The sequence below is a fragment of the Lontra canadensis genome, unplaced genomic scaffold (genome assembly GCF_010015895.1).
Source record: "Lontra canadensis isolate GAN:19392208 unplaced genomic scaffold, GSC_riverotter_1.0 scaffold68, whole genome shotgun sequence".
NCBI classification, from domain to species: Eukaryota; Metazoa; Chordata; class Mammalia; order Carnivora; family Mustelidae; genus Lontra; species Lontra canadensis.
In genome coordinates, this window is record NW_022631062.1 from 1045256 (window position 1) to 1056827 (window position 11572).

At 35.6% G+C, this 11572-nt stretch overlaps 1 protein-coding gene across 2 annotated transcripts in view; it reads right to left on the reverse strand.

Moving 5' to 3' along the window:
• GLRA2 (glycine receptor alpha 2) overlaps nt 1-11334 on the reverse strand; it is a 177026-nt gene extending 165692 nt beyond the window's left edge. For both annotated transcript variants that reach the window (XM_032880155.1, XM_032880154.1), the window contains exons 1-2: nt 10725-11334; nt 8419-8552 (exon numbers count right to left, since the gene is read on the reverse strand). In XM_032880155.1, coding sequence (XP_032736046.1) covers nt 8419-8552; nt 10725-10792 — 202 coding nt within the window. In that variant the 5' untranslated portion in view covers nt 10793-11334. The remainder of the gene's footprint in view (nt 1-8418; nt 8553-10724) is intronic.
• Between the last annotated feature and the right edge of the window lie 238 nt (nt 11335-11572).

The following is an 11572-nucleotide window of genomic DNA, read 5'->3' on the forward strand; positions in this document are numbered from 1 at the left end:
AATTCCACTGTGAGTATTTCACACTGTATTTATTAAATACATCTAATGAGTTGTTACAGTGTGGTTTGCCACATGTGTGTATCATTCACTTTTCAGAGACTTTGAGGTTCAAAGCTAAATACATTGACCCCTTGTTTCCTGAATATATTTGGGAGGACAAAAAATGCTTTTTCTAAGAGTTAGTTTTTCTAACCTGGCAAAAGAAATCTCAACTGCCTTCTTAAACATGAAGTGGTTCTTAGAAATCAACATCTCAAAGTATTTAAATGTAAATAATTCAGAAAATGATAGATTATATTATCTTCTATATACACTTGGGTTTTAAAAATAAAAGAAAAATTACATGGCAAAGTGGTTCTGAGATCTTCCTAAAGTGGCAGACTTGCCATGATAAGTAGCTGTATTTCAGGTGCAGTAACCAAACCACCAAGGAGTGCAAAACAAGCAACTGTTCCTTTAGTTTTGCCATTTCTCTGCTCCTGGTCTTCGTGCTCTTCTAACCTCCACCTAATCTTTTCTTCTTCTGACTCTCTACTGCTCTGTGTAGAACAGAAGAGCACAGAGGGAAAGCATGTGTCTCAGAAATGCTGCCCCAAAGAGACTTGGCATTAAGTCTTGAGCTCAAATCTAAGCCCACAACACACCCAGCAGAAGGAGCCTGGAGAGGATTGCCATGGGGCAAGCACAACAATACAGTATTGGCAAATGTAGACACATATTAGATAGACAGGAAACTACATTAATTATTTTCATATACTCTGCAGAAAGCTTTCTGTCTCTCTCTTTCTCACACACACACAGACATGCACACACACACATATGCACGCATACCATTCCATTGATTGCACCTCTTTCAGATGTCTGTTTAGGAGAAGGAACTATCACCTTACATTATCTTCATCTCTCTTCTCTGCCTTTGAAGGTATCAGTAAATATTGGGATAATTTATCCCAACAATACCCCTCTCTCACTTCCCTTCTTTCCCAAGACTGATAAAGGAAGACTAACTAAACTGATTATCATTTTTGGAGATGTCTGGTCCACCACCTGAAGACTGAGGGATGTCTTTGCTCTTATGTTGGTTTTGTATTGTTATCTTCCATTTCCTGTCCAGAGACATGCTCTTCTCTTTCCTGTTCTTCTCTGTACCTTGGGAAGCTGACGTTTTGAGTTTGCACCTTTGAGCTCCCTTGCTCTCTGACTTCTAATTGCATTTGGCCAATGAGACTCCCACAAGAAAATGAAATACAGGAGGAAAGTGAGGTCTAAATATTTATTCTCTAGCTTTCTCCCTGCTAGGACAGCACTGATTGACTACATTGCTCCACAGATCTCACTAGGTGATCTGTCTGTATAGCCACATTCTCTACTTTCTGGTGACCATTCCCTCCCTTGCCTCTTCAGGTCTTGAAGTACTAAAATCTCTTTTGGGGGATTGGTTTTCCAAACCCTCTCATACCCCATTAAAGTGTGCCATTTCTTTCCTGCAGAGGTTCTCGATGATACAGAATTCAATTTATAAATTATATTCCAGTTTTTAGTGAAGTAAAAACAGACATTTAAAAGCTTGAATTTTGGTTTACCACTGTATACTTAGCAAGTAACATGGCACCTGGCACACAGTAATTACTCACTATTTAAGAGGAACAAACAAATGAATTGTGTTTAGACTGCAATATAAAGATGTAAACCATTATGTGTAATTTTTTTGTGCCCATATAGATGCTCCCTTGCCACAGATTTATTCTGTTGCTTTGAAAATGCATAGGTAGGGGCACCTGGGTGGCTCAGTGGGTTAAGCCTCTGCCTTCAGCTCAGGTCATGATCTCAGGGTCCTGGAATCGAGCCCCGCATCGGGCTCTCTGCTCAGCAGGGAGCCTGCTTCCCTCTCTCTCTGCCTGCCTCACTGCCTACTTGCGATCTCTGTCTGTCAAATAGATAAATAAAATCCTTAAAAAATTTTAAGAAAAAGAAAAAAAAAGAAAATGCATGGGCAGGTGTAGCTTATTTTTCCTCAAGAAAATATGCCCCCCCCCATCAGAGAAAAAGAAGAAATCAAAAACAAACTTAGAGGGTGCCTGGGTGGCTCAGTCGGTTGGTGTCTGCCTTCAGCTCAGGTGATGATCCCAGGGTTCTGGGACTGAGTCCCGCATTGGACTCCCTGCTCAGTGGGAAACCTGCTTCTCCCTCTCTTGTTCCCCCTGTTCGTGCTCTCTCTCTCTCTCTCTCTCTAATAAATAAATAAAATCTTTTTTAAAAGAAAGAAAACAAAACTTAGGCAGTCACATTCGTGGTAATTGCCCATTGTCTTTCCATATTTTGACTCGATCCAGGATTTTGGCCTCTTGGATAAATGTGTTAAGAAAATAGAGACACCATTTGATATAGTCACATTCATAAGGATATGGTGGGTAGACAAGCTAGGGCATGAGTCCAAGGCAGTGTCCAGCTTTTCCCTTGTACTTGCCCCATGACCACATTTGGTTGACTAGCCAGACTAGACTCCAAGAGGGTAAGGAGTGACTTTATTTTTAAATGTCCTGCTCACTTAAGAATATCACTTAGAGACCTATTCCTTTTGTGAAGTTCCTTCCTTTAGTGCATTTCACATGTCGAAAAATGTCTGCAATCAGTCACAAGTGTCCAGAGTAGCCCTCTCAAGAAAAAAGTCAGTGAGAAAATGCTGTGTGTCAGGACAGTCTCATGCGTGTTAACTCCAAAGAGAACCCAGACGCTTCCAAAGACCTTGTTGTTATGAGGCTTGGTCAACTATATTTCCATTTTTAAGACCCTATTCCAAACATGTATATCCAACATGCAAAAAAAAAAAAATTCAACACTACCAAGAACAAACAAATGATGATTTTTTTTCACACTCTAAAGCTGATAACCCTAAGTGGACACATTATCTGTTATCTTTTTTTTTTTTTAAATGAAGTCTCTGATTATCAGTAAAATGGACAGAATTGTCCTTCCAGGTGGACAAGCAAGCACTATAGAGATTAGGACAAAATGTTTAAGCTCTTTCATTATGAAATTAAGGATATAAATTTACCTAGAATCAACCAAGGAGCAAAGCAATACATTCTCAAAAACTAAATTATGAGCTTCCATTTCTATTGCTCTTAACCTGCCATGTTGTAGAGATCAAATGTTCTCTTCAAAATACTTTAAAATAAAAAATCAATTCTGCATGCTTGTGCAGTGACCCTTGCAAGTGCAATAACTGGACAAGAAATTATATAAGAAATGACAGTTATATATCTTCAGTTAAGTTTAGGGTCCTTCTTTCTAGGACTAAGTAAAATTGGTTCTTTCTTTTCCTTGGTTCATTTAAAAATGAGTCCAAGGAAATAATCAGGGATGGGATTTGAATGGATAAAGATAATTCCTTCTCACAAATGGCTCCCTCTTTGTTTAGGAATATGAAATAGCTCTTTCAGGTTGGAAATCTTCCCACCAATCGAATAAAAGGAGCACCAGCTGAGACACATGACGTCTATGTTCTGATTACTGCAATAGGATTCTAAGGTACTGAACTTTTCTGACTTGTTTTTATACCATAAAAAAAAATCAAGCAATTATAAGACCCCAACCACCATAAAGGGTTAGCTTTGACAATATATCATCAGTGCCGGTTACAAAAGAGAAATGAGGGGCTAGTAATAGGGACTGATAATTCAAATTATTTGCAGTAAACTTAATAGTTAAAAATAAATCATTCAGATGCATGATCTCATTTGATGCTCAGAACAACTGAAATGCAAAGATAGAAGAAAACATAAGGCATGGAAAGGTGAAGATATCTTTTCTCAAAATGGACATGAACTTGGGTTTTCTGAATCCAAGTCTAGGACCCTTTCCACTATATTACTCTGTCACCACAGAGTGGAAAACATTTACTTTGCCAGAGCCTATTAGAATATTATAGACGTCTCCTTCCTGATGTCACCTCATACTACAAGCACCTTATAGGCCAATAGTAGAAGCCTAGTATATACAAATGTGTTGGTTGGTGTCCATACATCAGAGAAAAGCTAGATTGTGACACAGCAAATGGATTTCAGATATTCAAAAATCTTCATCAACGTCATTTCTGAACAAAACTGTCATATGTAAATTTCCCTTTGTTATCTCCATTCTTTCATGTCAATAATACTTTTCTCCTTTTTCTCTCCTATTGTCTTGTTCTAAAATGGCTACACTCTTTCTGCAACTTCCTGCACTCAAGTCAAATATTTCTGATACTTGCAAGCATTCTATTCTTTTTCTTGGAAAACATCGTAACACCTGATGCCCGCATCTACCAGGGTGATCAAAGAAATGATCATGCTGGGGCTGCATTATCCCTAACTGAGAGAATCACCCTTTCCAAATGTCCCTGCTGGACATTTGTGCTCAAGCCACCCCCTACAGGGATTGGCAAGCACAACATTTGAGCTTGAGCTCCACTTGGCTACAGATAATAAATAGAATTTCCAAGGGAAGAAACCTGAACCTCTAGTTTTTTGAAAGTGGGCCTATTTCTACTTGTATCTGAAACACCTCTTGAGCTGATAACTCCTTAGAAAATGAAGGAAACCATATTGCATGCAAATGTAGGTTTTAATGTCACACATCACACTTTCAAATTTAGGTCTCCAGACATAGAAAAAAATTAGTGTGCATGGCATGCACAAAGAAGTGGAGTGAATAATTATCTCCTGGCATCATCCATTCCAGATCCTATTCCAAAATGAATGCTATAGTGGAACGTATTTATTCACATTGGGATGAAATTTAGGATATAACTCTAATTTTATTTTCAAAGAAAATTTCATTAAAATAGATAAAGGCTTTGTTTCAAAGAGACAGAATCAGAACTAATGTATTTTGCCCAGGTTTGAGCATTTCATTTGGCCTCCTTAAAAGCTTAATGTTTAAAGTGGCATTCTCAAGATGCAATAACACTGACAACGGAGTATCTGATACGATGATGGAGTACACCATGGTAAATCAACGGACAATGAGACAAATCACCCAAGTGGAGAAAGTGGCCCCTCTGTTGACACAGAATCAATATTTACCATGGTTTCAGAACCAGGTAATTGTGAATGGACTTAGCTTGTGCTTTCATCTGAACTGAAGATTTTGAAAATTTGTGTTTTGACAAGATCTGACCCAGGTCTCTATGGATCTTATAGATGGAATGCAACTGGCAAATCTGACTCATGACTTTGTTTATACACTTGTGCTTCAGCACATCAGAAAAGCTATTTTTTTCCCTGTCGTTTCTAAGAATGGCTCTCAATTACAGAGCCTAAGTCTGATTCATTTCTGATCCCCTTTTCTAGCTTACATCCATTTTCCTTCTTGTGTATATGCCCATTATGACATCTTTCAGAGGCCATCAGGGATATGGAATAGACATGAAATATTTTACTGACTTGAAAGTATACAGGAAAGATTCCTTCCAATAAGAAAAATTATGCATATGCATTTCCTTTTCCCTTGCCAGTGTATGGCAGCAAGGAAAACAGAGAAGAACTAATATTTAATAAGACATCTAGAAAAGCCATTTCTTGTACCTCAATCACCCGTATTTCACTCTTGCTTTTATTTTTGTGGTCAAATCTTACCCTTCTGTTCTCCTATTAATTACTATTATTGTTGTTTTCAAAATAATCATCATCATCATGTTTATGGTTTTCATAGCCATTTGGTTTTTAGCATTTACAGCATGCCTGTCACTGTCTAGATACAGTCACATTTCCTAATCATCCTTCACTTCTACCTACTATATAAAATTTCTCATTGGTACATTGCTAATCAACCATAGTAAGTTACAATAAGTCTATAGTGTTCTTCCTAGCCTCCTCACTGTTACAAGTTCCTTATGATCTCTTTTATTTCTTTCTCCTCAGCTCAACTAAGATCATCTTTGCTAGTCACTGTGACCACTGGTTGGTTCCTCAAAAGTTCCTACCCTCAACGTCTACTACAACTAATTGGTCGCACTAATCTTCATAAATGATCTATATTTTCCTCTCTTTCTTGGTCCTTATATCCTCATTCCAGAGAAAAGATGACTTCTTTTAACTACATTGTGTATGTGTGCATATTTGTGTTTGTCTGTGTGTACATATATATAACACTCTCTCTATATTAAACTCTGTATACAACCCTCCCTTCTCAGATGCAGTGTGGGGTGGGTTGATAAAACATAAATATGCAGAAGAACCATATTAGACTTATGAAGTTTCAATGGGAATACCAAGGAGTGAGAATTATTTTACTCTAAAATGATGGGGAATGTTTTATATCCAGGAAGAGCCAAGATTCCTTGAATAAAGAGAATTGTGGGAGCTGTTATGTAATTAATCTTCTATAAATGGTTCATGTAAATAAAATTTATGAAAGAGGATGAGGGTTCATTGAGGTGGAGTGTTAAAGGGAGTGAGAGACAAAACTCAGTGAAATTTATTAATGTTCAAATCTTAAAGGAAATCTACCCCATTTCCCTTTTATAAGTCTTTAAAACATCCTGTGCTCAGGTCTTTAAGCAGTGAAAAAAAATCTCAAAAACATGGCCATGCTTTCCTATACTTAATAATCTCTCCATTTATTTATCCTTTAGAATCATGAGAAATGTTGTTTCCAAAGGGGGATATCCCCAGAAGAATGAGAAAAAAAAAGCTGTGTGAAACTGATTGCTTATTCTATGTGGTCATTTAAAGTAGCAAATGGCAAGATGGGTATTTGTTTATTACTCTGCATTTTTCTCCCCTTTTGAAAGTGACTTCTAGAAAATAATGAATAATAGCTGCTATTAAACAAGCTCCACATAAGTTTGAAATGATTTTCCATCTCTGGGCCTTCTCTATGAAACTTTCCATGAATAGCTTAACAGGAAATCATCTCTTCATTTGTTGGAATCCTGTAGCATTTTATCTGTACTTCCTCATGTTACTTAACTATTAACTACTGAACTATTTCTGTCTCATAATATATATTACTTTATAAATATTCATGTAACATCCACCCTCCCCACTAAAATTTTTTACAATAGCACCCAAACCTGTTTCATCTCTCAACTTTTCAATGCATGCAGTAGTTGACTTCCCATATAGTTCAGACTCAGAAGTCATTGTATGACTAAGTGAATAAATGTAAGAATGGTCCCATTGAAAGCTCATTCTCAATATGTTGCTCATAGGATTTTATTTCAAATATTGACTTCCAAAGCAATGACTACAAAATTAGTATGAAATGGGATAAGCATGAAAATTGTTTTCAGGAATATCAAGCTTTGAATTTAGTTCTGTTGTTTCTTTTGGAAATACTCTATAAATCAGAAATACTTGTTTTGTCAAAATTATGACATAACTCTTTATAAAATGTGCCCTTAGCTGGGTATATTCAGAGTTGTAGCATTTAAAGCTGAAATGAATCTAGAATTTAATTTTCATGCTCGTATTTGCCAATAGTAAAAATTAATCAAAACTCAAAGAAAGCAATCCAATTAAGTTGCTAATAAGCAAAACCAAAACAATGGAATTACAACATAATATCTAGAATATTATAAGATTCTTCTTTTGTAAAATATTATAAGCACTCCACAATGCATTATGTTAAATTACAAGATAAAATGCAATTGTTTAAAATAGGTATTTAGAAATTAAAACATCAAAAATAATTCATTCATTAATAATTGGTTCTTATTTAGTATAAAAATAAATCAAATAGATAAAAAATAATTTTTACAGATGATTAATTACATTTTTATAACATTAAATAAACAAAAATATCAAACTTTTTGGTTTGCTTCCAATTGAACAAAGAAAGTATCCACCATCTTTGACATGTGTACTTTACAATTCTGTATTTGTTAATTTTAGATAAACAATTTCAAATAAACAATTAAAATGTTTAAACAAAAGAAAACCAAAAATTTCTGATGTATTCAATTAGAGCCTCTTGCCACAATGTTGAGAAATGAGAGAGGCCTGAAAGTGTGTAAAATAGCATGTTTTATATTGAGATTCAAACTTCACTTTGGGAGTAGGTATTCAAAACGGAAACCAAAGATTTTGAATAATTATTGAATCTTGAATGATTCCTGGTAGACACACATATAAGTCAAATCCATCATTTACTCTTGGAGTCATTTCCAGTCATACTCCCACTTAGGATCAAAAAAGGAATGTAGCAATAATCTCTGACATTAGTTTTCTTTGTGGAATAGAATACTAATGAGGAAAGTTTTCAAAAGAGGCAAACAATATATAAAATTTAAACTATTAAATTGGCTGTCTCAAAAGAATGCCAAATGAAATGAATACTACATTATTTTATGATAAAAAGCCCTTAAAACTTATTTCAGTTTATTCAAACACCTAGATTTCCCATAGGCTTAACATAAATTTAATTGGAGCCTACCTTTAAAATTTGGCCTGATTCTTGCATCGTATCCTGATGTCCTTCCCATTAATTTGTCCAAGAAATCTGAAGGTGATAGGGTCTGCGAAGGTTGTTTTCCAGACCTGGAGTCATGGTCTTTGCAGAAAGCCGTCCTAAACACATCATTAACTTTTTTTTAGCAACAATTTCATTCCCGATGCCTGAGAGCTAAGGCTCACAGAATGTTTGATATCATGTTTTGTTAATATATGTGTTATGTTAGTAAGAAGAAAAAGAAAATTAAAAACTCTTTGGTCAACTTCAGAATTTGTACATTCTCTAAAGTTAACTTTAAATGATGAGAGTTAGAAATCCTGAGTCATATCTCCCAAATGTCCAAACTATAGCCATAAAGATGTTTAAGGTGATACTACATGCATAGCTTATTTTGTAGATTTTATGGACATATAGTTAAAGCTGTTTCTTTCTAGACTCATCAGAGAAATGAAGATGATAATTTCTAAAATGTGATTGTCTTAAAATCATTCCCCCTTGACTCTCAAACAATTCTTCCAGGATTTTAGCCCTTAATATAAATCCTCTACTTTTTATTGGAAATATATAATAAGATGGGCAGAACAAAGTAAACAGTGAATTAATTATTCCATTGCTTATTTTCTCACCTGCTAGATTCTATTCCAGCTATCAACTATTAATAATTTTCAATGCATTGTCTAAAAGAAAGGCTTCACTTGAAAATTTAACTTCATTCTAAAATAGGTCAACAATAACTATGTCTGTACTTCTATTATTTTATCAGATGTTATTTATATATTAACATTTAAATTGTTCACTCTCCAGTAAAGTAGTCATGAAAAAGAACTTCTAAATCATTTTCTTTTCTGCATTATCACAAACACTAAATGTGATTGGAAAATTTCTCATATTTTCATTTTCCTTAAAGGGCTTATAAAAAGAGCCTATTTGGTTTGTAGTGAAATGAATTCTTTCAGAATACATAGTGGTTGACTGAATGTCTATTTCTTCCCTAAGGCTAATATTTTACAAGCTTTATTTTTAATAGTTTAACAAATAATCTTGTTAATTCTGTCACTGGGAAAACACCACATTTTTGCCAGTTTTTCAAAGTAGTATTAAATGTAAAGTATTAAGTGCAGAGGATTTAAACATTTGGTAGGAGTTAAAAATTGATACAATCATCTAAAAATACTCACATTCCCATATGCAGATTCATCTGATTAATCAAGTATTATTTAATTATGATGGTGGTGGTGGTGGTGGTGGTGGTGGTAATGAAGGTGATAATGACGATGATGATGATGATGCTTCTAATGAAACCCAGCCTACGGTTTTTCTTAATCATAGTAGGTGTGAACCTGAAAGGAACATAGTGGGTTTTCCCAGTACTCGTAACATTAGCTATATGTTCCATTTCTCTTGGTTCTGTAAAAAAATACCATAAAATCTAGTGAAAATTAAATGAAGAGTCCTACACTTTGTGGTATGAACATCTCCTGTCTCTATGCTATCTTAGAACCTCTGCCATTAGGATGGCTATCTCACTTACTGGTAATCATCTGATAATCTGAAGTATAAACTGATTTGACAACTTATAAACTAGGTAGAAAATACACACATGCAAATAATGATTTGCCACTTATTTTAATTATGCACAGTCCATTTCTCATGCAGAGATAAATACAAACATGTCATATTAATTAAATTTTGGTAGGCATTCAGTTTCCAAATATACTGAGCAATGGAACATAGTGGTAAAATGAGATTTTAAATATTTTTGATGTTTCAAGAAATTTCCTGAATTGTAGTGCTCGTAGTATGCATCTAGTTGCTGAAATACAATAGAAGTTTCAAGTTGACTAAGAATTAGGGTTCTTTTATATTTTATATAAAATGAGCATGCTCCTTATAAATTAATCCAATCACTTCCACCATATGAGAAGCATTGCATCCAATAACCATTTTAAATGACTTTCAGAGGAATTTGAAAGCAAAAAAAAAAATCATCATTATATAGAAATGTAAAGAGCATGCAACTCATTAGACTTCCTTAATATCACATTGCCTGTGAAAATGTGTTGAAATGCATAGAGTGGGGTTATGGATCATAAAACTTGACTTTGAAAATTTACCACCCTCCCACCATAATTACGCCTTTTAAAAGAACAAAAGAAATATAACTCTCCTCTTTAAAATTAAAATAATAAGGTCCAGGGCATAGAAAAATAGATAAAAATGTATGACACGTTCTCTTTCAAACAGTTTTCATGAGGGAAAATATCAGCATGCAAAGTCGTTTCACCTACCTGAAGTGGTTTGTCTCTAAGAAAAATGCAAACAAGGCTGTCAAAATGTTCACTAGCTGCCGGTTCATTCCTGTTTCTGTGATGCTTGTGGAAAATATCTCCGAAATGATTCCAGAAAGAAGCTAGGACAAAGTATCTATTTATTGTCCAGATTCGAAATCTGGCAGGAATCTAGTTTCCTTGAAAATCAAAAAGAGATTTGGGTTTGTACAGTTTGCTGAGAAAAAACAAAAAGTGCCAGTCCTAGGCATCATGGTCAGGTCAAACCGGGGCTCAGGACCATCAGTTAACCGAGGAAAGACAAAGCCTTAGAACTGATGGATTCCCCAGCTGCTTTTCCTGAATAATAAAAATGCCGCTACCTTAATCGCATCACCATGCAAAGGGGGCTGGTGACAATGCCATGCTGGAAGTCGGGTTGCTGTGGCTTTTGTTTTATGTCCTTTCTGTTTAGCAAATCCCTTTTCTCTAGAAAATGTTCTCTTTTTAAAAGAAGTTGTAAATGAGAGAGAAGAAAGGACTCTGCGCGCTAGAGTGGGCACGGGGGAAGAGGGCAAAATTGCTGAGATCCTGTGCTGGAATGAGAGCTACAGAAAGAGACGGGAGACGTGATCTTACCCAGCCTATAAATTTCAGCACTCGGACAGCTCCTAGCTCTGAAGTGCGCATGTTTCCTTTTTCAGTCGCTTGGGGCGGGGGTCGGGGAGAGGCATTCAAGAAGGGACAAGCCGGATGTTCAAAGGCAAAGAGTGGCTTTCTGTTCAGGTGCTAAAGGGGGGTGCGATGACAATCAGGAGAGAACAGAGATCAGGGTAGACAGGGAGGGTGAAGGAGATTAGGGTCTGACC